The sequence below is a fragment of the Barbus barbus genome, assembly GCF_936440315.1.
Source record: "Barbus barbus genome assembly, chromosome: 35".
Classification (NCBI taxonomy): domain Eukaryota; kingdom Metazoa; phylum Chordata; class Actinopteri; order Cypriniformes; family Cyprinidae; genus Barbus; species Barbus barbus.
The window spans coordinates 25,248,484-25,276,422 of record NC_136763.1 but is presented as its reverse complement, the minus strand read 5'-3'; the positions used below and the strand labels follow the sequence as shown (position 1 = coordinate 25,276,422).

The 27,939-nt window shown below is 36.9% G+C and overlaps 1 protein-coding gene across 22 annotated transcripts; it reads right to left on the bottom strand.

The window, feature by feature from the left end:
* On the bottom strand, positions 1–27,535 carry LOC306855354 (uncharacterized protein). Of its 22 annotated transcripts, XM_079393979.1 has the most exons (16): positions 27,433–27,525; positions 24,828–24,982; positions 24,455–24,646; positions 22,544–22,660; positions 20,891–21,014; positions 20,613–20,696; positions 18,353–18,436; positions 13,616–13,699; positions 13,094–13,177; positions 8,818–8,901; positions 8,038–8,121; positions 7,238–7,321; positions 6,078–6,161; positions 4,623–4,706; positions 3,731–3,849; positions 1–2,586 (listed from the first exon to the last, which is right to left on the bottom strand). In XM_079393979.1, the coding sequence occupies exons 2-16, from the start codon at positions 24,870–24,872 to the stop codon at positions 2,422–2,424; spliced, it is 1,518 nt and encodes a 505-aa protein (XP_079250105.1). In that variant the 5' UTR covers positions 24,873–24,982; positions 27,433–27,525; the 3' UTR covers positions 1–2,421. The 22 variants fall into 22 exon arrangements, with proteins under 22 accessions (XP_079250105.1, XP_079250116.1, XP_079250120.1 ...); XM_079393990.1 differs by lacking the exons at positions 7,238–7,321; positions 13,094–13,177 and adding an exon at positions 19,097–19,180 and having other exon boundaries at positions 22,514–22,660; positions 27,433–27,521; XM_079393994.1 differs by lacking the exons at positions 13,094–13,177; positions 18,353–18,436 and adding an exon at positions 19,097–19,180 and having other exon boundaries at positions 22,514–22,660; positions 27,433–27,521.
* Positions 27,536–27,939: the final 404 nt, after the last annotated feature.

Below are 27,939 nucleotides of genomic sequence, written 5' to 3'. Positions count from 1 at the left end.
ATGTGAAAACCAAACATTTTATTTAATATTTTATTTATGCATAAAGTAAGCAACTCTCTTTGTCTCCTCACAAAATCCATTAAATGTTACTGAAGTTTCTGACAAATTAACAAAACGTGTTTTTTTCTAAAACACCCTCAGCTGAAGATAAGGAATTCAGTGAAGCTGTTAAATCAGTATTTGCAATATCATGCAAGAAGAAGAAGAAAAAAAAGATGCTTTGTTTACTACAACTGATCTCTTTCTCTGTCCAAAATAATATACAGGTATGACTTCTATTGCTTCTTTCTATTTAAATCGGATATCCGAGTATGCAAACTGCAATATTGTTCCCAACACTTTGGAGAGATGCTTTTATAAGTAACTACAGACTAATTATGTGTGTGTATATGCAATATTAAACTGTATATGTATATAGAGGATCATTTCACACGTTTCTCTCCAGTGTTTTAAAATTATATTAGCATAAAAAGATCCATAAAATGCACAAAGTTTGTTACTATAGAACTAAAAGTTTTAACCAATTCAGTTACAGTATATAAGCATGTAACATAACAAAGAAAAATATTCAGTCATTACATAGAAATGCAGCAATCTTTTGTCAATAAACAGCAGACATCCCTCTAAAGATATACTCTGTGTAGTTGCCAGATATTATCACCAGAAAGCATTCTGATGCAAGGAAATGCCCAATTCTATCACTAGTTGTCCAACAGCTCTTAAAAAATACAGACGAGACTCTCGTCAAACAGTAGATATCATGTTAACAATAGAATGAGAAGTTAATAAACTGACAGGTACAATATCATTTGGTGCAACAATAACATCAGATGTCTGCCCTTGTCATCTGGCCCACGTGTGCTGAAGGCATTGCATATGCAGATTCACATTAGAGTAAACCTATGCATAAGACAACACTTCTATATCACACTGCAAACCTCGACTTTAAAACTTCCTTCTCAGATATTACAACGAGTCTTACAACCAAACAGCAAACTTATATCAATAGATATTTCAACACAGCTGTGCTTGAACACAAGGCAATATAATGTTAAAATGACTTTGGAAAGAAAACAACAGGCAGACTATCTGTCCTCATGTCAATATTTCAGTAAAATAATATGTACATAATTACTGTGTAAAAAAAAATACACATGAACACATCCTAAGCCCACAAGATCTTATTATAAGTTGCACATAAATCTGTATATGAAATTGTGGGGCTTTTGGATGTTTTCATTGTGTCATTCTCACAAAAACATATCTCAGCCATATATCACTCCAAAATCAGGAAGGGGGAACAAAAAACCTTTAGCATTCAGAAAATGAAGCCTATTTTTAGGCACTGATATTTTGTCAGATTTGACTCATTACGTTTAATGCAACCAATCATTTTACTTTTGAGTTGTTTTGTAATTCTCAATAATGGCTGTTATTGATGGCTCCTATTGGCTAAATAAAGCCACTAGGACAAAATTTTATATATTTTAATGTATATTCAAAAACACTTTTTTTTTCATTATGGTAATAAGACTATCAGTGAAATGTGCTAAATGTCCATAAAAAATACTGTAACGATGAAAAACTTAATGGCATAAAACAAACCTAATTTTCTTGATGCAAAATGTATGATTGTGAGGACCAGTGATCCACAAAACATGGCCTTGACAGGTCTTGTGAGATTTGCCAGTCATTAAGTGAGTGAAGTGAAAGGGACACTTCCTGTGAGCAGAACTCAACTGGTGGTGTCATTTCCACCAGCTCATGGCAATGACAGAACAAACCAGCTGTTACACATAGTAATATACACATCTTTCAAAGTCATACATAGTTACAATATCAGATCAAACATGTATCATTGAGAAAAAGCCTGTGAATGCTTAATGAATTAATACATGGAGCACACTGTGAATTTCCATATGGTTACACATGGGTACAGTGTTACAAACAGATCTCGCGATGGTAGTAGGACGTTACCTGAGTCCTCAGGACAGTAGGGTACTAACCCCTAGCACTTTACAGCAGGCCTATACATCACAAACGATGCTGATTTTAATCACACAATGCTGTTACATCTTACATGAAGTGTGTATCAATAGGTGTCAGTCGATAGATGATGGGTTGTACCTTTTGTTTTTTTGGTTAGTAACATGAAATTCCCATGTTAGGTGTTTTTTGTTCTTCACCTCTTAAAAGTACCATAAAACCCCTTCTAGCCCCATAATATATTGCCAAAAAGTATAAAACAACCCTCAATGATCAAAAGAGAACCTTGTTTGTTTCTATATAAAGAAACAGAGGAGAATTTCTCCTCATTGTGTCTGTAGCGCATCTGTCTGTCAGCAGGTGGAGCCACAGCGCCAGTGGCTCTGAGAGAGGTCTGGTGTGCTGTGTCTCAGGGCTTGTCTAAAGAGTATGGTGTCAGACAGCGAGTCGGCCCGGGGCGGGATGTAGAGGGCTCCACGTGGACGGAGGGGCAGTGGGAGGCTCCTGGGTGAAAGAGCAAGCCTGGCCCTCGACTTTTGCCACGCCGCGACCCTGACACAATCGCCGGTGTCTCAACAGTCTGTCTGTCCGTGAGAAGTTCTTGAGGTGAAAAACGGAGAAGTTAGTGGAAGTGTTCAACTAAAGCATTTACACTTTTGACTAATTTGACTAAAAAACCTAAATTACAAACTGGAAATTAATTTCATTTCTAAGTGTATTCCATTTGTACTTGGCTACAGTGATTGCTGGGTTGAAATGGTGCTTCTGCTAATTTAGAAAATCCACAAAAACAAAACAAATGACTCCTATTCAGGGTCAGAAAGCTCTTATATAAAAACAGAAAATATCTTAATTTGTGTTCTGAAGATGAACGAAGGTCTTACGGGTTTAGGATGACATGAGGGTGAGTAATTAATGACAGAATGTTCATTTTTGGGTGGACTATCCCTTTAACTCAAAAATGATTTAGTCATCATTTACTCACCCTCATGTTGTTTGTTTATTTATGTTTTAACACCATATCAGCAACATTGGCTATATTCATGGCAACATCAACAGCATCATAATTTGATCAATGCTAAAATTCCGGGAGAGACTTTTTCACAAATTTCAAGTCACAAATTGGTTTCTCTTCCCTCCTCTCAGAGTCTTGAATGGCCAATTTGACATCTTGTATATAAAACCTGGTCATATCCATTTTCAAAAGTAATTATTCCTTTCATTTACTGCTCATATAGTTTGCATTCATTTAATTCCATTTGCCTCATGTCGTTTTAAGTTTTGGTTACTTGGACTTTAAATGGAGGGACGGAAACCGCTCCGGTTTAAATAAAAATATCATCATTTTAGTTTAGAAGAAGTCTTATGGGTTTGAAACAACATGTGGGTGAGTAAATGCTGAAAAGTGTTATGAGGGCAAACCGACCAACTGTTCACTCACATACCTAGCAAAAGTGGCATCATCGTTCATTATTTGACATTTAGCCTACATATTTCAATTTAATGCAGTATTGCCCTAACGGTTTATATTGTTACATTTGGTCGAAATGGTAATAAAACTATTTCCAGACAGCTGTAAGGACAAAAGCACATTGCGACACCGATAGTCTCTGGAAGTCGGCAGCTCTTGAAAACGAATGCCTCTTTGTTGCTGCAAGTTTATTACGGTATGAAAGGGGCTAATGAATGATCATGGGAGTAATCTTATATCTGAAAACCCCTGTGTTATAAAACATGTTCTTACCTGCTGGCAGCGCTCACACTGGTAAGGCTTTTCACCGCTGTGAACACGCTTGTGTCTCTCCAGATGGTACCTCTGAATGAACCTCATGTCACACATGTCACAAGCAAATGGCTTCTCTCCTAACAGAGATAAAGAGTATTTATTGAAGCACCCCGCATCTTCATTCTCACAGCATGCCACAACATCGACAACGATTCTGAAACACTGCTTCTGACATGAAAGGATCGAGACTGATTGGCATATCGTGAAAATCTTAAATAGAGAGTAGATTCATGCTTAGAAATAAAGTATATGACTCCATACAAACTCGAGTTTGTAGAGTTTAATATGGAAATAAAACTGCTCAGTTGTAAAGTGGCACACTGGGGTTTTGGTTTTAAAAATCAGAAACCTAGTTTGAGACTTGAGGTTATGTTCTTGGAGAATAAATACGACTGATCACTGAAACTGGTCAAAAGAAACTATTTTTAATCGATTATGCTTTAACACTTAAATGAATGTAAATAAACTTAATAAAAACAAAAGTACATCCACAGAAACATGAGGCAGGAACACCTACGCAGATATTGTGAAACCTGATATTACACGTGAAGCAAGTCTTGCAAAGCTCGCACCCAAGAGAAGTTAATTAAACGGGTGAACATTTTTAAATGTCTTGATTTTGATGCAAACATTATATGATGCAGGATATAGCTAATAAATATTTAAAAAGAAACAGATGCTATTAAAAAAAAAAAATCAGTATTATACATTTTGGCCATTAATTTGAATGTCAATAATCTCAGTTTTTTTTCTTTCTTTTTTTCTCTAAACACCACAACATGTATACAAACTTTAGTTCCAATTAAGGGATACTGGATACGAATCAGGGGTACAGTGAGCGGACACATACCAGTATGAGTCAGGCTGTGTCTTTCCAAGTGGTAACGTTGGAAAAACCGCATGTCGCACATCGAGCAAGCATACGGCTTCACCCCTAAATGCAGAGTCAATTTTAGTGAGTGAATGCCTTTACACAACATTCAAAGCAAATAATGCTGTTTAAAAAATGTAGAGCATGCTCTTGATTTTTTTTCTTTTCTGCATGCTGTCATTAAACCCATTTTACTTATTACACCACTTGCAATATTATAAGACCAACAATTTATTGTCTAATGTAGTTTGTGTGTTTGGATGGTTTTAAAAAGGAAATAATTTTCCCAAACAACAAAGTGGCTAAAAGTTAAATGTTTTTCTTTTCTTTTCTTTTTTTAATTAGTAGATGAGAGAGGAGTCACAATAGACCTGCATAATGAACCCTGTCCATTCCTTTAAAGGGGTCATATGATGCGATTTCAAGTTTTCCGTTCTCTTTGGAGTGTTACAAGCTGATTGTGCATAGATGAGATCCCTGAAGTTCCAAAAACTAAAGTCTCAAAACCAAAGAGATGTTCTTTATCAAAGTTAAGACTCTGCCACGTCCCCCTAAAACGGCTCATTCAAACACGCCCCACATGTCTACGTCACGATGTGGAAATATTTGCATAATGCAGCCTAAATGTTCACACAAAGAGAGAAGGCATGGTTTCAATAACCGTAGTAGTGTTGATGCAGCCGTGTCAGGGAGAAGCTGTGCGTTTCCGTGTGAAAGCAAAAGCACTTTATTTGAGCTTCCCAAAGCAGATGCCAATCACAATGCACTGTGCCAGTTGGCCAATCAGAGCAGACTGTGCTTGTCGGAAGGAGGGGCTTTGTAGAAAACGAAGCGTTTGAGAGGCGGGGCATAGAGGACCTACAATGTACAGTATTTGAAAAATAATGTGTTTTTTGAACATTAAAGCATGTCAACATATTCTGTTACACCAAATAATGATCTTTAAAGCATCATATGACCTCTTTAAACTATGTGGCAGAACGCAAGGTACTTAAGGTAACTTCATGTCTCCTAATGAATTTATTTGAACAGTACCTAAGGAGAGGGTTAGAGAAAGATTCATTTAATTGGAAATGGAAATATCTATAAATAATCAGCAATTCAATAATAATAATTAATAAGCAGTTTCTGGGAATGGTGAATATGGAGCAACATGACAGGCCGCTATAAGTGAATCAGTGACATGATGACTTTGATGACAGATATACTGCGTATCTATCAGGTACAAAGTAAGACCTTCATGAAGCACTATCATTAAATTAATAAAACGTTGACGACTCTGACTTTAAAATGGGAATTAAAGAAATTGAATAAATGTCCATTTTATGCTTCCTTGACACATAAAGCATAAAATGGACATTTATTCAATTTCTTTAATTGAAGAAGAAAACTAACATGAACTACAAAAAGGCAGGGGTTTGAGATGACACATACCCGTATGAGTGAGGCTGTGTCTCTGCAGGTGGTAACGCTGAAAAAACCTCATGTCACACATCGAGCAAGCATACGGCTTCACCCCTGAATGCACAGAGCACCAACAGTTCATGTATGCGTTTATATTAATATAGCATTTTTTGGGGGAAAAAATAAACATAAAATCCTGCTCATAGCAAGTGCATCCGCAGTAACCAAAAAAAACACAAATACATATGGACTACATTACAAAGCATCCATAAATTAGATGAAGTATTATGTGTGCATTATAATAATCTTCTATTTAACATGAAATTGTGTGTGCGCCACAAACATGCCTGTTCATAACCCCCCCCTCCTCTGTAATCAGATGAGCAATTCAATTCAAAACAAATACTCCTGCTTTGGATTGTGGCATTATCATCAGCATGCGTTTTAGGAAAAATACAAACTCGAGTTTGTTGTAGTTTAAACAGATTGTGTCTCTCTCCATAACATACTGAGAGCTTTCACAGGGCTCGCAAAATTTCGGTCAGGCATTCTTCAGATTCTGGTAGCCCAAAATAAAAAAAAAAATAAAAAAAATGGCTGAACTTTACTGCAGAAAATCAGCATGATTAAAAACATCCATTATTGTAATTTTCTTCAAATAAGCAGGGGTGCAAGGGATTTTGTTGTTTGATTAACATTAATGACAGACAGCAGCAGGTATTTACCGCCTGAATGCACGTATCTAATATGGACGATACACATGCGATTTTTTTTCTCCACTGTTTACGTTCACTTAAGACAAAACAAGAATACTTGAGACGGGTATTTTGAGAATTTTGTGTCCGGTCAAGCTCAAGGATACGTGAAAGAGGAATCAATTCTGTGTTTGCACGCTGTCTGAAACACCACTCTCTATGAGTGCTTTGAGTGTGTGTGCAAATAAAACAGCACGCCCTACAGTACTCTTTCACTTCTTCATGCACTGAAAAGTTTAAAACGCTTGAATGTTTAAATTAGCAATGAATGCAAATGACCAACTATGATCCGTTTCACCATTACAAGCAAGTGAACAACGTGAATCACTATTCCAGGCAGGGCGGCGACACATTTTAGCCCGTCGGGCTAGAGATTTTGCGAGCCCTGCTTTGAGAGGCAATTCATAATAATATGTACACAGAGATTCCACCTACCCGTATGGGTGAGGCTGTGTCTCTGTAGATGGTAACGTTGGAAAAAACGCATGTCGCACATGGTGCAAGCATAAGGCTTCACCCCTAAATGCACAAAGTAGCAGTGTATTAGCCTTACTGCCACCTGTCAACTTAAACCAAGCACTCATGGGAACTGCTCAACTCACAGAACAACACAGTCTCATTAGCCAGTTATGCATAGAATGCTAAGAGCAGTTCACACACTGAGCATCTACTAGACATGAAATACACTGCAGTGCTGCCACCTTAGAAAAAAAAAATGGAAATAGTTTTGCTCAGGTTCTGGATTAAGCTAAACAAATCTGGGTTAAAGTGCAACTATGAGCTTATAGTTTTAGCCATTTTACCTTTTGAGAAGTGCTTTTTCTTGATACTTAATGCGCTACTACTATAAAGCTACAGAATAATTATTATTTTTCTCAAATTTAGACTGAAGAATATCAAGCTTATTTTTGGTCTGATTTTGTGCATCGACTGTTAAAGTGTATGAATGTGGACAGAATTGTCATTTTGGATGAACTAACATGTAAATGTATAATACATCAATAAATAATCATATGAAAATGTATAAATCTGTAGTGTCAATGATAGCTGAACAGTATGCACTTTAACCCAAGAGCACATTCATTTAATTAAACAAATGGACACTCCATTTCTTCTGTTTGACAGTAATATATTAAACTAATTCATATTAAAATTGCATACTTCCAACTTCCTGTTAGACAATGTCAGCAGAGCTCAGATATGATCTAAGGGGGGTAAGACAGAAAGACACATACCAGTATGAGTGAGGCTGTGTCTCTGCAGATGGTAACGGTGGAAAAAACGCATGTCACACATGGAACAAGCATACGGCTTCACCCCTAGATGACCAGAGCAAAATATTAACCATACGCATCATCTCAATAACACAACCTAACAAATTCCAACTGAGAATCAGAGATAGTAGCCTAGTTTTACATTCTGACCCAATTGTCATGTTATGACTAAATCGTGGTTTAATTCTCCAAGTGATGATGTCGGAAATGCATATTTTCATAATTATTGCTCAATGCAGACTGTAGTTGTACTTGACTCTTCAATCTCTGAATTAACTGAAAATGTTCTTTCAAAATATCGCAGCAATAAAAAGTGATTAAATTACCTATGATGAACCTTTTTGTTCTCCCACAAAGTACATAAATACATGTGCATTTATACCCATCACTAGATTAATGTCTTCCAAATAACAATAAAAGAACAAACAATATATATCCCACTCATAAAACAATGAACCAACTACTATGAGTCAAACATGAACCACTGCACAAAGTTTTGTAATTTAGTGAAACTGGACATGTGTCATTCTTTCTTTAGGTGACTAACCATGACTGACACTGTGGGTGTTTTTAAGGGAAACTTCACTGATTCTCTTCTGAAAACCTTTTTAATAAATCTCAACAAGATAAAGCAGTTAATGGTAAAAGTTTATATCATTTTGAACATTATTTCATGTTCATTTATTTTACATGCTGAAGAAAATCAGCAGTGTGAGAGTGGTACAAAGAGACGACACATACCCGTATGGGTGATGGTGTGTCTTTGGAGATGGTAGCGTTGGAAAAACCTCATATCACACATTGTGCAAGCAAACGGCTTCACCCCTAAACGCAGAGTACTAGTATTAGAATGGACTTTCTGATATCAGCTTCAACGTAGCAACTTCATGATCAAACATAACAGAACATTCACAAAAATATATAGATTTTCACATTTTTAGATGGATAATCCTCTACTTAAAAAAAAAAAAAAAAAAATTGAAAATTGAAAATAACTAAAGTCTCCATGCATAATTATAAAAATCATATGAGAAAAAAAAAAAAAGTGTTCACAACAGTAGGCTCATTCTCAGGAAATGGTGCCATTTGTGCCCCATAAACGAAATACAAAAACTGTTGGAAAAAACACAGATATTGTAAAAACTAATATATAATGGTCTAACAGATTCCCCTTTTATTTAATATGAAATTGCTACCAAGCAAAACATTTTAAATGTTTAGTAAATGATGGTGGTGGTGTAGTTTTAAGGCTGCTGCATGACAAGCGTTATTTCTAATTAGTTATTTTTATAATGCTGGGGCGGTCTAACCATGTAGCATTCTGTGTAGATTTCTAATGGGTCAGATGTGTTTTGTTGTCTGTGCTGCACATCTGATCTGCTCTGAGGCACAGAGTGGTGGTTTGTGTGACACTGATGCAAAATCACAGATTTCATGCTCCCCAATGGACATCACACTGCCTGAACTCTTCACTATCCTCTATGTGCCATTTCTTTTACAGAGAATAGTAAATATAGACAAGGGACTGATTTCTAAGGCCCAAGTACCATTTCTTTTTCTGCATTACGCACCATCTTGCACACAGCTGTGTCCGCGCAGCTTTCAAAGTACACTCAACCGCAGATGAGCATGGATGGACGACTTCGACACACGTACAATAGCACCTAGCCGTCTCAACATTCACCATCTGCATGGACCAAAAACAAAATTGGCCTGCAATTTGTTTTGGAGGACACTATAGATAACCCTAAAGGCCCCGATATACTTCAAGTGAAACCAAAGACAAACTGGTGTGATGTCAGTCTGTCAAGATCAGATGCGAGTAAAATAATACACTGGAGAGCTGCTGCACAGCAGAAACTGATTTTTTTTTCTTTTTTTACAGGAGTCTATTGTATGAAGTATTACACAAACATATGATTTGACTGGAGTGCTGAACTGGGTTGGCTGACAGTGGGTGGAGTCCACACATTTGTGAATTGGCGCTAGAAATGTTTCAAAATCCACAAATGTGTGCAGCGATCCACAAACGCACAGAAAGCCATTCCCAAATGTACAGGGAGCGATCCACAAATTAATGCCAGGCAAAGTTGTGTTAGTGACATAAAGTCACTTTTTTTTGCAAATCTCATTTTATTCATTTGTGAACTTAATTCATGTTTGGGAAACCAAGATTTATTTGTGGATCTCATTCCATTTATTTGTCAATGTTTCATTTTTAATTTATTTGGAATTATGCAACAATTCTATCTCCTTAGTTTTCCGGTGAAACAAGGCACCTTGTGGAACAACTGATCAGAGCAAAACATAAACAGTGATGTTTTCTATTACATGCACAGAAATATGAACTAATTCTGTGTGCTGCAATGGTATTATTTACTAGTTAAGGCCAATTTGAGCCAACAGTAACCGGTTTAAAATAAATGTAGTGCTTCGGGGTTAGTAGCAATACATAATTACTAGAACCTTGCAAGGCAAACACTGACCAGCATCTACATTAAAATGACATGAATAACATTGTTTTAATATACCGTTTCAATGGTACTTGTCAAGGGGTGGGATATATTAGAAATCAAATGAGCAGTCAATTCTTGAATTTCATGTGTTGCAAGCAAGAAAAAGGGCAAGCGAAAAGATCTGAGTGACTCTGACAAAAGGCCAAATGGTGATGGCTAGACGATTGACTTGGAGCATCTCCAAAACGCCAAGTCTTGTGGGGTATTCCCAATTTGCAGTGGTTTAGGACCTACCAAACACGATGCAAGGAAGGACAACCAATGAACCAGAGTCAGGGTCATGGGCACTCAAGGCTCACTAATGAATGTGGAAAGTGAAGGCTAGCCTGTCTGGTCTGGTCTGATCACACAGAGTTCAAATCAACCGCTGAAAGCACCTAAAATGACACATGAGCAACAGAACTGGATTCATGGAATAGTTTGCCTGGTCTGATGAATCACATTGTCTTTTAGTCGTTTACCTGGAGAAGAGATGGCAGCAGGGGAAGAAACTCTATGGGAAGAAGCGTTTTTCTCTGTGTAATGTTCTGTTGGAAACCTTGGGTCCTGGCATTCATGTGGATGTTACTTTGATACAAACCAGTGTTACTGCAGACACCCCTTTATGGCTGTGCTGTTTGCTGATGGCAGTGCCCTCTTTCAGCAGAATAATGCACCCTGCCACACTGCAAACATTGTTCAGGAATGATTTGAGGAACATGATAAAGAGCTCAAGGTGTTGCCTTGGCCTCCCAATTTCCCAGATCTCAATCCAATTGAGCATCTATGGGATGTGCCGGAGGAAAAATCCGATTAATGGAGGACTTGCAGAATCCATCCATCCTTGCAACTTGCAGGATTTAAAGGATCTGCTGCTAATTGGTGCCAGAGACCACAGGACACATTTAGAGGTCTTATGAAGTCCAAGCCTTGATGTGCCAGAGCTGTTTTGGCAGCATAAGGGGACCTACACAACATTAGACAGGTGGTTTTAATGTTGTTGCTGATCAGTGTTTTTAGTATTAGCCGCTGAAAAAAAGGTCCAACTTTATATTAGGGGTCTTTAACTATTATGTACTTACACTGCTGACCAGTGGTTGCATTAGATTTTCTCATCGTCTGTCATTTTGACGGACAGGGTCGTAAAAATCTCATTATAATCTATCATTACCCATCATTTTAATTTTCATATTTTATTGAAAAGAAATGTAATAAATTGTTCACATTTTCATTTTTAATCATGAATGTACTATTATGCATTTGTTTATTTAGAGAACAAATGAACATAGACTGTGCATTATGTTCAACACCATATAAAGCAGATTCATTTTTAATTGTTTATTTTTTCACAGTGAAAGCAGAGGCCACTAAAACACAATGTTTGTGTCTGAAATATAGGCGCAGGCAAGTTTTAATTTTGTTCTGAAGGCTCACCCCCCCTGCGCTCTTCTGCGGTCTCTGCTGGAGACTGCAGTTAACCGCACCACTTCAGCCAAAATGTTCTTCCAGGGAAGTAGTTTGCATGAATGTGGATCTGCAAGCATTGCTTCACCGGGAGGAAATCCCACAGATCAAAGACGAGACAATAATAGATAACAGCTAATTAATATGCACACTCACCACCAACTAGACAGGGGTGGAAATTACAGTTGCAAGTTGCAATAGATTTCTCCTTCACGGATAAAAAAAAAATAAAAAAATCAGAATCAGTCAATGACGAAAAATATTTCATTAATGCAACCACTGCTGCTGACAATACCCATACCCCATTATTTAAGTTATTTCTGAGAAACGGTGTTGAAAATTAAAACAGTCAAACAGACAAATTTGTGAATATGTTCTAGCTGCCTTTACTGTGTGTGTTCAAATTATGTTTGTTTGTGTAACATATAGCGTGTTCATGAATTTGGGGGCAAAGCAATGAAGGGAGGGACGCGTTTCTTTTTGTTAGCGGTGGGTTTGTTTGAGTGTTAACTTCACTGTAATCACTTACTGTACCTTTAAACCTAACCATATTACCTTAACGTAAGCACATAGTAGTTAACAACTAATATAAAGTGTGCCCAAAAAAAACAAAAACATATTGGTTAAGTAGTAAACTGAATATTGTGGGGGGATGTGCCCCCCAAGGTGTCCCACAATGTCTATGAGTGTTATGGCCCTGCACTTTTGGGCTAAGGTGGGAAAATATATTTCTTGGATGCAGTAACTTTCAGCACCTCTTCGAACAAACAAACAAAAGAAAATTTCTGTGCCGGGATATGGCAGAGTTCCCTGAGAATGGGCCATGACACACACTCCTCTGGCCTGTGGCTGTGTCACTGGAGATGACGACGTTGACCAAATTAAATAAATAAAATAGGTGCAACTCAGAGGACACTGAAAAAAATATGTTTACCCCTTTGGGGTAAAAAAAGCCAAAATGCATAGAGAACCATGGAAAGTGTGATTGCCATGTGGTAAAGGCTGCAAACTAAAGTGTCTTATGTGCTTAAATGTGCATTGCCCCCTTGGACTCATACCCGTATGGGTTAGGCTGTGTCTCTGCAGGTGGTAACGCTGAAAAAACCTCATGTCACACATGGAACAAGCATACGGCTTCACTCCTAAACACAGAGTACCGGAGTGTTAAGTTTTGATGAATAAAAACTTTCAGTATGTCCAACACCCCATTGCATTGTCTGTAACTATGCCCAAACTCGAGTTTGTTGCAGTCAACCCTATCTTTGCAAACTGTTTTGCTTACATGTTTTGTCATGAACTATAAAAACCAATGTGTACAAGGTATTAAAGCATTGCTGCCAACTGTGTAATAATACTGAGCCAGAAACCTTTGAAGGAATATTTGGAGGTTTCCCCATGTTCCCAATCAGTTCCCTGTTTATAATCTTGTTAGTGTAGAAACCAAGTTTTTTTTGTAAAATTTACAAAAAAAAAAAAACGAGTATAGTGACAAACACTGACAAGTTGGCAACAGTGCTAAGCAGTGCATTGGTGTAGTCAAGTCAAGAACAATGCAAAGGGTAAGGAGAGATGGCTCATACCCGTATGAGTGAGGCTGTGTCTCTGCAGATGGTAACGTTGAAAAAAACGCCTGTCACACATGGAGCAAGCATACGGCTTCACCCCTAGATGACCAGAGCAAAATATGCATAAGATTTAATACAAAGATATGTATATGCAACAGGTTTATGTCAATATAGGAGCTGATTGTAGACAGATATTGCTGAAATCGCATGCTTCACAAGAACAGAGTGCAAGAGATGTTTGCAAGCACATAAAAAGCAAGTGAAATATGGCTGCACAGCTTAATAAGGCACTGACTCACAACACAAGTGCTAATAATGGCTACCAGCTACTAACACAGCAAGTGTTAACACTAACACTTTTGAAGGTTAGCAGGAAACTGTCTCAAGTCATTTTACTTCCATATTTCTAAAGGAAATAGAATATTCAACAAGTAAAAAGTTATTTTATATATTGTAAACAATGTCTAATACAATAAATCGAAGATACGGATAACATAATCAGTGCTTTATATCGATAATTTAGCACAAACTACTCCTTTAAATTCTCCTCTCATTTCAGTTATACTTATCAAAATGGCCATTTTGACAATTTTGTGTGACTTTGACCTAAGCCATGAGAGACGACTTTGTGCATGCTTTGTCATAAATTTTATGCAGTCCTGCATTGTACTGGTATACAGTTGTGCTCAAAATTATTCATACCCTTGGTAAATATGATCAAAGGAGGATGTACAAATAAATCTGTATCATTAATCCTTGATCTTTTATTTTTAAAATTTACAAAAAAGCATTGGAGAATAAAAATGTAAAATGGGAGGGAAATCTCATAATGAAATAAATGTTTCTCTCTAACGAACATTGGCCACAATTAACCATACTCTTTTATTCAATACGTTTTACAGCCTCCTTTTACCAAGATAACAGCTCTTAGGCCGTGTTCACACTTGGCGTCTTTTTCTGCAGCTCAGAGCGTTTTTTCAAGTTGAAAAAATTTCAACTTTTCTGAAAAAAAACGCCCTACGTCAAGCGGCTTTTTGACAGCTGACCAATGACAAGCGAGTAGCGAGATCTGTCGTTTCCATAACAACAAGAAGAAAAATGGAGAAGGTGCCGGTAGATAGACTGCTCGTACTAGTTTCGGAGCACAAGGAGCTGTATGATATGAGCACAAAACTCTATCATAATATTGGTTCCTTCCCCGTATAATGTCGTGCACCCACAAACGTCGTTGTGAATCGACATTTTCTTTCCCGTTAACTTCAAAAGCCAATGCAAGAGCCAACTTTTTACTCTTTCTTGACATTTCTGCAGTACACAGCGCTAGGCTACTGTTACAGCTGTTGCTATGACAACAAAAGACGCTCTCAGCTGCTATTTGTAACAGACGCTGCCAGCTTTGTTTTTCATTAAAAAAACGCTCGTCAACTTTTTCTAGTCAAAAAAGACGCCAAGTGTGAACACGGCCTTAGTCTTCACCTATAATGTTTGATAAGTTTAGAGAACATCTGACGAGATCCGAGACCATTCCTTCATCCAGAATCACTCCAGACCCTTCAGATTCCCAGCTCCATGTTGGTACTTCTCTTTAGTGAAAATGACGTGACATACGGCCAAGTATGGTGACCCATACTCGGAATTCGTGCTCTGCATTTTATCCCATCCAACATGCACACACACAACAGTGAACACACACACACACAACAGTGAACACACACCCGGAGCAGTGGGCAGCCATTTATGCTGCGGCGCCCGGGGAGCAGTTGGGGGTTCGGTGCCTTGCTCAAGGGCACCTCAGTCGTGGTATTGAGGGTGGAGAGAGCGCTGGACATGCACTCCCCCCACCTACAATCCCTGCCAGCCCGAGACTCGAACCCACAACCTTTGGATTACGAGTCCGACTCTCTAACCATTAGGCCACGACTTAGTTCACCCTATTTATTTTCTACAGGGTTCACATCAGGGAACTGGGTTGTTGGCTTTGTTCTCAGTGACATTTGATTTTGATGTTTGTTTGTGGATCATTTTCCTGTTAGAAATTCCAACCACGGCCCATTATAAGAGTTCTAGCATGGACAGTCAGGTTTTCATAATGTTGGTATTTGCTAGAATCCATGATGCCATCTATCTGAACAAGATATCCAGGATCTCTGGCAGAAAATAGGCCCACAACATTAAAGACACAGCAGTATATTTCATTGTACACAAGAGGTACTTTATATCCCTGTGTGCAACCCATCTTGAGTGTTTGCTGCTAATTAAAAAGCTTTTTTGTTTGTTTGTTTCATCTGACCATAGAAGCCAGTGTCATTTGAGGCTCCAGTAGTGTCTAGCAAATTAATATGCCGGAGTTTGTTTCTGGATGAGAAACTTTTCTTTTCTAGATGTTTCTTCAAACCCTCCCAAACAACATGTGGTGATGCAGGTGCTGTTTGATCATTTGTTTAGGCTTTCTGACCCCAAGACTTCTCCAGCGGTGATCCTTGGAGAGTCACTAAAACTATCCTCCTCACCTTGCTTTAAGACAAAATAGACCCACATCCTCTTCCAGGCAGATTTGTAACATTTTCTGTCGAATGGAAATTCGTAATTATTGCCCTGATGGTGGAAATGGCTCTTTTCTTACAGCCACTTTCGAATTTGTAAAGTTCAACAATCTTTTGCTGCACATCAGAAATATATTCTTTGATTTTACTCATTGTGATCAACGATTGAGAGAATTTGGCCTTTGCGTTCCTTCATATTTATATTCCTGTGAAAAAGGAGGCCAAGGCTGGATAATTTCATGTTCTTAGTCACCCTGGTGTGATAAATGCAAATATGAATGGGAATATACTTCAGAGATATTTTAATCTTAATTTCTAGGGGTACCAATTATTTTGGCCATTGTTTGTGTACTAAAGAAAAATATTTATTTCATAATGTGATTTTCCACCACTTTTTTTTTTTTTACTTCAATTAAAGGTTAGATTTTTATTTTATTTTATTTTAGAATGAAAGATCGAATGGATAAACATTGTAAACTTATTTTCACAGCCTTCTTTGATCATATATAACAGGGGTATGAATAATTTTGAGCACAACTGTATTTCCCTGTCACAATATAGCAAAATCTCTATTGACTGACACGTCTCATCATAGTGCTCAACCTTAGTCCTCCTGATCTGTGCGTTTATCCATGTTTCTGTGTCACTCATGCAGGACTGCTGTACAGAAAACTGAGTTAACCATGTCGACAAATATTTGAAGATCATGGTATACACTAGAGCAGCACGATTCTGGATAAACTGAGAATCAGGATGTTTTTTTTCCTTCAAACAGAGATCACGATTCTCCCATCATTCTAAACTAAACTAAATAACGTGTAATTTACTAGAGGCTGTGAAAAAAACTTCTGTAGTCTATTTGAAAATGCTTAATCTGAATGATTCATTGACAAAAAAAATGAACAGTCACTTGTCTTCTTCACCTTGTGGCACAGCAATTTAAAGACAAACGTTATTTGAAGGGCCAATTACTTTCAAAAGGTGATTGCTCTATTTTGATCAGTTTACTATAGACATCAGTATTTTTTCCTAACTATATACTTTTATCCCGTTACTTCAGTGATAATCTGAATGATTGTAAGACTGAAATTAAACTGTGGTTAAAAAAATAAGACCGAAACATGATAACTGCTCTTTCTGTCAGTGGCAGTGCGAAAGCGGATTTGAATGTTGTGGCCGGTCTAAAGACTTTTTTTTAATTCAGTTACATAAAAACATAAATTAGTGTAAGCTGAATCCAAAAATAAGACTGATTACCCTTTGGATAACTGCTAGTTGATGAAACTCATACTTAAGACCCTGTCTTAACATAGAGGCTTAGTTTATGCAACTGGTCCCACTGATATGACTTTGCCAAAGGTGAATTTTAGAAACAGGAGAATACGTGTCATTTGGAAATAAGATTGTGTCGGTGTTTGAATTGAGATCACGATCTTGTGACGATTAATTGTGCAGCTCTAGTATACACACAACAAATTAAAATCTGTTGCAATAGACATTTTACAATGATGCAATGATACATATTTTGCCATATCGCCCAGCCCTAATTTGGCAAATCAATAAAGTGGGGTCCAGAAAATATTACTTAATACTGCCAACTGGTAGATAAACTGTTAGCCCCATTTCAAACCTAAAACTATGAAATCTGTAAACAAGCTTATGAGATATCCGCATAAACTACGATTGCCAGGTTGGACACCGAGATTTTGAATGCATTGTAAAAAATAAAAAGGCACAAACATCTCAAAATCAATGGATTTTTGGGAGGAAAACTAAGGAAGTTGTCATTCTTCAATAATAAGTTGAAGAGTGCCACACTTTGCGTGCACCTTCAGAACTTAAGATCTTCTGCAGTACTGCACAAAAGCCAACCTCAATAACATACATTTATTCATGGAAATTTGCTGTTAGAACAAAGATCAGCAGGGCCCCTTTCAAAGATCGAGGTGAAAGAGAAAAGCAATTTTTGTGAAGATTAAATATGAAGCAGGGACTTGTGATTGCCTCACAGACAAAGCAAACGTCATGCAGACGATATCTAGCATGCTAAAAATGCAACAGAGGCAACAAGGGTCATGTGCATGACAATGTGTAGGAATGCTCAGCAAAGCAGAAAGGAACTGCAGAGTGAGCGTAACACGGCATGAACAAATGAACAAAAGCAATGCAGAAAGTTGCAGCAGCGCACTGGGTAATAGATGACTTGTACCCGTATGAATGAGGCTGTGTCGCTGAAGGTGGTATCTTTGGAAAAATCTCATGTCACACATGGTGCAAGCATATGGTTTGACCCCTAAACGTAGAACAAAATATCAATAAACTGTCTTCAAATTGTAGTTCTGCACAACATCATATGGCAGCTTACTCAAAAGTACAGCAATTCTGCTAACTAGTACTTCTACTAACTAGTACTGCTGTTTAAATGGATTTATATTTATAAATATCTAAAAGTTATTCTGACATTTTCAAATAATTCTAAAAGCCTAGTACTTTATTCTTAGCATCATTTCAATTGAACTTTTTCTTTTTGGAGCCTGGGTCAACTTTCTAATTGCTCAAATGCTTAAAAAGAAAGAAAGAAAGAAAGAAAGAAAGAGAGTGATTTGAACATGGTGTGAATAGCTTTGGTGTAAAAAATATTTGCAAGTATTTTAGACTTGTGTCATTCTACTTGGTGTGAAGAGACCTTAAACAAATTAAAATAAAGGTTTTTGTTCTGTGTAGACGCACTATGATCTGTAACTCTGCTTACAAGTATCCGTTTTGGGGTTTATATAATCAAAAAGACTAATGAGAGCATCTGACAGCATTTTAAAAAAAAATCCAAAATGGAACAATTGTGACTTTGATATAGTTAATGTAAATAAAGATGTCATTACATTTTTAAAGATAGTGTAAAAAGTAAATATTGAAGAATTGTTTTAGAAATAATGCCCAATGTAACGACACATACCAGTATGAGTGAGGCTGTGCCTCTCCAAGTGGTAACGTTGGAAAAACCGCATGTCACACATGGAACAAGCATACGGCTTCACCCCTAAATGCACAGAGTGGCAAATTCAATGATCGTCTACACAGAATCTAAACCTTGCTCAAATGTCCTCATAACAAATATCAAGCTTTATACACTCACAAGGGTTTAGCTGACTCAAGATACAGTACATGATTTTTGATTTAGTTCAGATTAACATGCAAACAATTAGTTTGGATTCATGCAGTGTTCATGAAATTTTGTTGGATAAAATGTGTCTGATCACCACTGGGAAATAAGTCTGACAGCATTAAATAGTCATTTAACTAAGGTGCAAACTAGGGATGCTCATTTTAACCAGTTAACCAATTGTAAGAATTTTGACCGATTATTACAATGAGTTAGTGTCAAATTTTTTTTCAGTAGGCCTAATTTATCATTAATTTAGCATGGTTAAAATACGCTACATATATAAAACAATTGTGTTTTTTAGAAAAAAGTCGCCTTTTATTATTTCATTCAGAAATAGTGGTAATGCCGATGCAAAATGTTTACAAACATTTTCATAAACACTGTAAACATAGCTAGGCTCACTCCACAACCAATCCTTTCAATTTAACAGCATTTAGAAAAGAACAACAATTAAAAGTATAAGAAGCTATAGCTATATAAACAACAAGCCAAAACGTATTAATTTAACGAACCCGAAACCAACCCAATTACCCACGTAAAACTAAATGTTTTGCATAACATCACGGCGGTACGGCGATAACGCTTAACGGCACGGATTTTACTCCTTATTTAAAATGAGCAGTGTGTTTTTCCATATGTTTGACTGACCCTGGAAAATAAATGTTAGTATTTTAACGGGTCACAGACACTTATCCTTTCGAATTTAATTTGATTCTAATTTAAAATAATTTTGTCGGTTAACGGTTAATAATCGGTTAACGAGTGTCGGCTGTCGGTTAGGAGTAATAACCAAAATGAACATCCCTAGTGCAAACATTAATTGTACAGGGAGAAGACTTGACATAAAAACTGCACTTCAGAACTTTGGCCTCTCTACTGCCATCTTTGGCTGCAACATAAGATTACACGTCACTTGTGGAGCACTTATTGTCTCTTATGATCATTATATCAGAGCAGCTCTAAAGCTTGACCTGACTCGACAGCTCCGTTTGAATTAATATGAAATGCTTATAAGGAGTGAATCAGGGTAAGGCAAGAACATGAATTTCAAAACTTAAAAAAAATAAATTTGCGCTCAATATTGGAATTTAGTTCATTTTTAGCAAAACAAAAACAAAAAAATAAGTCTTCTATAGTGCAGCTTTAAGAAAACGTTTGTTCTGTTCTGGTATTTGGATTTTAAATCAGTCCAATAATTCATCACTCACATACAAAATAAATGATCTAATCAAATTATCTTATCAAATGACAAATGTGAAGGTAACAGTTGCTATTTAAAATCAAAATGCACAGGAACAATTCGTACCAGTGTGAGTGAGGCTGTGTCGTTCCAAGTGGTAGCGCTGAATAAATCTCATGTCACACACGGCACAAGCAAACGGCTTTTCTCCTGTGATAAAGACAGACATTTGAGTGAAAACCAGTGAAACACTAACATGTCACTACAATCTATCATGATAAATGTGTGTGAATAAAAAGTGGATAATTCTTGTACCTAAATGTCTAAAACTTTAGCACATATATTAATGTGCTGTATAGTACATGTTTTTCTATGGCAGTATATTACAGCTGTAATATTCATACCAGTATGAATGAGAATGTGTCTCTTCAGGTGGTATCCGCTCCTGAAGGCCCCGTAACAGTGATCACAGATAAAGTTCTTCTGGACTTTTGAAAGTGGACAATTTCCATTTTCATCCACAACCGCCTACCAGGAAAATGAATAGAAGACATTTTAATTGCACTGATCGCACTTTTCAATGGACTGGAATTTGCAATGTTCAAACAGCAAACAGATGAACCACAATTATCTAAAAACATTATCCATACACTATATTCCAGATCTTCTGAAGCTACACAACAGCTTTGTGTGAGGAACAGGCTGAAATGTACTCTCTCACAATCTTAAATAGGTCACAACTTTGAACAATGTTCCTTTTTTAAAAAAGGTAACTTTCTGCATCCCTACTACTATTGCATGATTATTACATAAGAATCTATATTACGGAGTTTATTATACGTCATGCGTATTTTTCAGTTTTAAATACATCATACATTTCACACTAAAATGCATGAAAAACACTGACGAGAAACGCATCACAAAACCAGTTAGAAAATTAAAAATCGGTTGACAGTCACCCACAAGGGAAATCAAGTCACAGAGCAGTGGCAAATATCACTGCATGACAATCAGGCCCATGTAAAATTGCTTTTTGAATGTCTTTTGCGTACTATTCAATGCCGAGTAATGCACAGTATTGCATAGCTCATGCCAAAACTAAATTTCTGTCATTATTTACACATGGCCATGTCATTCTAATGCTGTATACTTCCTTTATTGAACAGACACAGAACAACACATTTCATGAAAGCCAGAGGGGACGGTCCACAACAAAACTGGACCACATTTAACACACTCTTAAGACCCGTTCACACCAAGGACAATAAATATCAAGATATAGTTCTAAAAATCGTTCTCCATATTAAAGAATAGCAGAGTCCACACCACAGCTATAAAGATAAAGGCACAGAGAAACGATATCGTTGGAATCACTTTCAGAGCGATTTTTTCCACATTGACACCCAATCGATATTGTCCGCTAGTGTGGACGCTAATATCTTCATCGTTATTGTTCTGGGTGTGAACTGGGGTTTAAAAATAGCATGTTCTTTCATGTTTCCCAAAATAAAGAAATGCATACAGGTTTTGAATAACATGAAAGTGACACAATAAAAAGACATGCATACACATGACTCACACACAACACAAAAACTTAATAAATGTCACGCATAAAAGAACCAGAACTTAAAGTACCAAACTTCACAAAAGCAGATCTGATTCATTCCCAAAATGCAAAGCCCTTTAGATGAGAGCAAGATGATACTGGTGCTGTGAAAACACAATAACAGTTATTGTGCAACAGCTTTCCCCTCCCTTTACAGACCGCCCCACCCCCCCCGACCAAAACCTCCCCCACAACCACACCATTACCATACAGCAACAGCCCGTTTAAATGCTTGCAATGTCACATCGGAAGAAATATTTTTTTTTTTTACAAAACTCTCAGTAACCCTCTCATACGACCGAATAACACTGACAATCTTAAATGTCTCACAGAAAGCAAACTTTGCGTGATAAATGGCCGACTGGCAATCCATTCACAGGACTGTGACACACTACACTACACTACACCCCCACACACTGACCTTCCCTGCTTGACCATCCTGCTCTCTCACTTTTGAGGGTGTTCCCGACTTCCTGTTCTTTTTCTTCAGCTGCATGTCTTCATTGGGTCTCATTTCCTTCTCATCCAGCAGTCGGGGAGCTGTAAAATCGCCCTCTTTCCGCAGAAGCTAGACACACAAACACATAAATCACAAATGTTTGGAAACCTACAAAGCCACCTCTGCGTTTTAATACAACACTATATAATAAACAGATTTCTGAAATAATCTTATACATTTTACCAACAAAGTGAATGAATGCATCTAAGTTTATTTTATTTTGTGCCAATAATTACAGGCTTATATGTAGAGGTCAAGGGTTTTTTTTTTTTTTTTAATAAGGCAATACAAATAACTGGCTAGTTGATACAACATTTTAGGTTTTGAACCTATATCTGGGCGCTATAACTAATCAACATTTCTTTCAATTTCTAACCTACTTTTTGCATTTACCAGTTCATTTTAAATGGCCCTTCTGTGAGAGAAGAGCAAAAAAGTACAATATTCAATGTAGTGTTTTAAACAATATGAGATTATTAAAGACCCATGTGTTATTATTAACGAAATAAAGATAAAATAATTAGAAAAATGCTAGTTTCAGATTAAATATAGTGTGTCACATTGTAGGACATGTCCAACACTGAATTTAAATGTATACTTATTTTACACAATTTTTAATTAAAATCACTGTTTAATAACAGAAAATCATGCATTATATACTGCCAAATCACTACATTTAATCATTTAGCAGACGCTTTCATCCGACACATCCTACAAATGAGGACAATACAAAAGGACAAGAGCAGTTTCGAAATATGTAAAGATGTGTCTTTGGCGTTTCTCAAAAATTAATTGTTTATTAATTTTTTTTCCAGATGGCATAAAATAACCAATTTAACCAAAATTACTAATTTGCAACTCTAATCACAAATCTAGAAATGCATCGATTGCAATTTCCTTGGCTGATTCCAATTTCGGATTTTTTTGTAAGTGCGACCTGCCGATACCGATTTTCTAAGAACTATAATTGACGGCATACACAAACAAACATCTTTTATTTTTTATTTCTAATTATTTACATAAAATAAATGATTAAACATTACAATTGCCCCAGTCAAAAGTTGCAAATGTTCTCTCATTAAAACAACTCTCAAAATAAAGTGCTCTGCGACTAGAAAGACGTATAAATAACAATTAACTGAAAATGAGCTGCTGTATATAACGAAACAGATGTCATTTTCCACTGTTTATAAATGGTTATTTTTTCCCCTAACTTTATTAAATGTGTCATCTTTCACTTCAAATTCGTACATTGTTTCAAATAAGTTCAGCATTTGAAGAAGCATTAGATATATTTACACAAACTGTTTGATGAAGCTGAGGTGCCATAAAAGCATTTACACCGTACAATTTCAAATGCATAAAAAAATTAAGAAATGTTTTAAAATGGATGTTTTTTGAAGATACAAATAAGAAATGTTGCGAAAAATGCAATGATGCTTTTAAATGACACCAAACCACCAGTAGGTGGAGACAAATGAGTCCTTCATTCAACCGATTCATTCAGAAATGAGGAGAGTGACTGTTTATGAATGGGTTACTGAATCATTGACTCACTCGATTTGTTTAAAAAACGTGGATTCATTCAGTAACGAAACACCGCTGCATTGCTCGGAGACACAACAGCTCTAATGTGGCTTTGATTGGAACTATTTTAGTCAGTGAAATTGAGCAAAAACAGTCAATATTAAGTCTAAAATCTAAGTCACTTAATTTGAACTTCTTGTTTATTGAACTACTATTGCAGGGATCGGTCCTGGAGTGCCGATGTCCTGCAGAGTTTAGCTCCAACCCAGATCCATCTCTAAAATCTATCTAAGAAAATAAAAAATAAATTAAAAAAATCTGAAGGTGTCTCCTAACCAGTGGAGGGCAGGTCATGCTCGTTGGTAAGACCATATGTCCTTGCGTCCCACGATCCTGCACATCCCTCTGGGCTGAACTGTGGCCTGAAGCCGGACCCAATGGGGACATCATTTTCTTAGGAGCAGCGATGGAACTGGCCTGCATCAGAGCCATGCTGGACAGCACCGCTTCACATCCCAACAGCCCTGCCTTAAAAAACAACATCAAGACAAAGAATGAGCTGCTGCTGCTGGAAGTGTAAACTTTATGTGGTAATCACTTAGCACTAATGGATTTGGGACAAGAATTAAAGTGAAAATCCAAAATCTAATAACCCAATAGAGGAATATAACATACATGCCCTGAAGTGAGAAACATGTAGAGAACTAACCCATTTCATGTGGTCCCGGACCGAGCTGCCGGGCATGTGTGACATGGTGGTGGACAACAGTTGAGGGACAGGCGAGATGTGTAGATGAGACGTCAGTTTGGACCAAGTGTCACGCAAATCTCACCGAACTCTACCATGGGGCAGCAATGTCTTTTCTTTGCAGTGACAAAGATGAATAAGAGTAGAAACATGAGACATTCACCAAGCAAATAGTGTTCTAAGACTGATCAGGTCGGGTAACACAACAATCACAGGCTTTCATCCACTGGAGGCAGCACTTAAACCCATAAATCGCTTTGAATACAAAGAATTTGCTAGGCCAAAAACTTTTTAAAAATTTTAGATGACGTTGATTACATAAATATGTCAATTTGTGTTCCCTATGTCAGTGTGTCTCACTGATTACATTCATCCCAATTTGATAGCAGCTCTGGCTCCTGCTGGGCATAGTGAAAAGGAGACTTTATCCCAAAGATCTTGAGCCTGATCAGCAAAAGTGTGGGAGTTCTTTAAACAGAGACGTAATAAAACGGCGCTCTGCATGCTTGGTAAAAGTGAAATGGCCTACCGCAGCAAAACTGCTAACACAGGAGTATCTCAAAAGAAAATCCTTGGGTTCCGACTTCAAAACAGACTTTTATTTGGACTATTTGGTCAGACTTTTGGTTTGTCGCCAGTGCCTGGGATTCTTCATTGCCTCCTTATGTCATGTTTCACACAAAGACTCAACCAAGACTCCCTGTTTTCCATTTGAAACCCATTTATACGCAGATATACCTAAAGTAAATAATGTAGAATTACATTAACCTTATGCTCAAAGCCAATGTTGGCTAAATTTAGCCAATAAATAATGCAAGTGCATTTCCAATTACAGTCAGCACTAGACATTGTAGTAAATCATACTTAATGTTCACAGTAACAAATGGCTGGAATGTGCTTAATACAGTGGTGTTCATACTGATTTATTTTCTCTTTCCTATAACCAAACTGAAACTTTTGGGAAACCTGAGCTGTTTGAAGAGTTGCGGTAATTATTAATTGGTAAGTTTACCAAAAGATTAATTGAATAAATTAATCACTAGATTTTTTTGGCGAAAAAAGATTGTATGATTAGCTGACTTGTCAGAAAAATAGATAGATTAATCGATTAACCACTGTTTCGGTCGAAGATGAGACTGAACAGTGACAACAACATTGCTGAATAGCAACCGTAGATGTTCACGTTTTTGAGTGTTTGTTTAAAGAAGTTAAAAGATCTTAACAACCCTAATGCACAACAGAAAAGAAGTGCAGACACTGGACAAAGACAACACTTTTTCTAGTTTGTGCACATCGACTGTATGATTTTGCACATGTGATCAAATGGACTACTTTGAAAGGCTATGCATCTGCCCGTACACATACGCTAAATATTTTGATCAATACCAATGTATACTTTGGCTTAAATTAATATTACCAAATGGATATTTTTTTACTTGAAATTTTAATTGGATGAAGCATTTTTGAAGCTTCTGCGAAACGCCAATGAACACACACCAGGACTGCAAATTCAATGTGTGCAATAGCCAAAAATACATTGTATGGGTCAAAATTATTGATACTACTTTTATGCCAAAAATCATTAGATATTAAGTAAAGATCATGAAGATATTTAGAAACTTTTAGAAACATTTTCAAATATCGTCCTATCATAGCAAACCATACATCAATGGATAAGATCATTCAGCTTTCAGATGACGTATAAATGTCAAATTTGAAAAATGAACACTTATGACTGGTTTTGTGGTCCAGGGGTCACATTTATAAACTCAACAATTTGTATAATTAATAAAATGTCACTGTTTATTGACAAATAGTGTCTTTTGTCACCATTTTATAAAAGCATCAATCCATGCAGCGCTATCTTACAGTGATTTCCCCAAATTCATGCTCAGTGCTGTCCTGGATCACTGCTTTAGCTTCGGTCTTCTTAAATGTTAAATATCGGTCTCTAGCAGTATACGAAGTCCCATTTAGTAAATTAATTCTAAACAAATGCCAGACATCTTTGTAGGACTTTAAGTCAAAGCCTGTTTGACTAGTGCAATCAATCCACTGAAAATCCTTGTGGTCACACAAATCCCCTTCAAACAGGAAAGCATATGCAGATGTATTTCTCTCAAGCTTGCTCATTTATCTGACACATCCACATCATGGCATGAAGTATGGAGTTGACTGAGGTGTGTTAGCTGATGAGAGACATCCAAAGGCTCCAGTACTGCCAGAGACAGATGACTGAAATGATAGGTTTAACAGCAACACCGAATACATTCATGCATGCATGTTGTGATAAATGCAGAGAGAAGAAAGATAACTCATACAAGCAAACACACATAATCCTTTCATTCAGTCGAGCTTCATTTATTTAAATGTCTCGCATGCGTCAGGAATGATTAGTTTATTTTAAACGCGATCATGTGTGTTTCGTGCACATATGGCTTTCTATAATCAAGTCTCTCTCTCTCGAGGCCTCTAAAAGCGCAAAAGACCACATCATTCCGAAAGATAAAAGAGCAGTGATAATCATTTCTATTGAAGCTCTAGATGTAGTGCTCAGAAATCTTACCTTAGTGCTGCTCGATTTCGCTCTTTTATTCCAGCTCAGGTCAGTTTACAAACACAGGAAACGCCACCGGAAAAGCTCCACGAGAACGCGCACACTGGCTACCACGTCACGAAGTGTTCATGAGCTCTTACACACAACAGCAAAAATCGTCTCAAAGTAATGCTGTATTTCAGCAAGCAATACATGAGACAGTGGCTTCTGACGTCAAAATTTACATTATCGTATATAAAATTTTGTAAAAAAAAAATAATAATAATAAAATAAGGAGATTAAGTACAATTTGTTTTTCTGTAAATGCACTTTTTTTTTATTAACAAAACCAAACAAAACATATTCCCAAAGTAAAGAAAACTCTTTATCAGTATTCAGTTTTTTCCCCCCACAATAATTTAGGGTAATGGCGGTGCCAAAATACATGCACTAGTCTCTGGGTGCTGTTTGCAAAAAGAACAGTTTGTTTGTTTGATTTTATTAAGAAAGTATTAACAGGAGATGATGGATAATTCC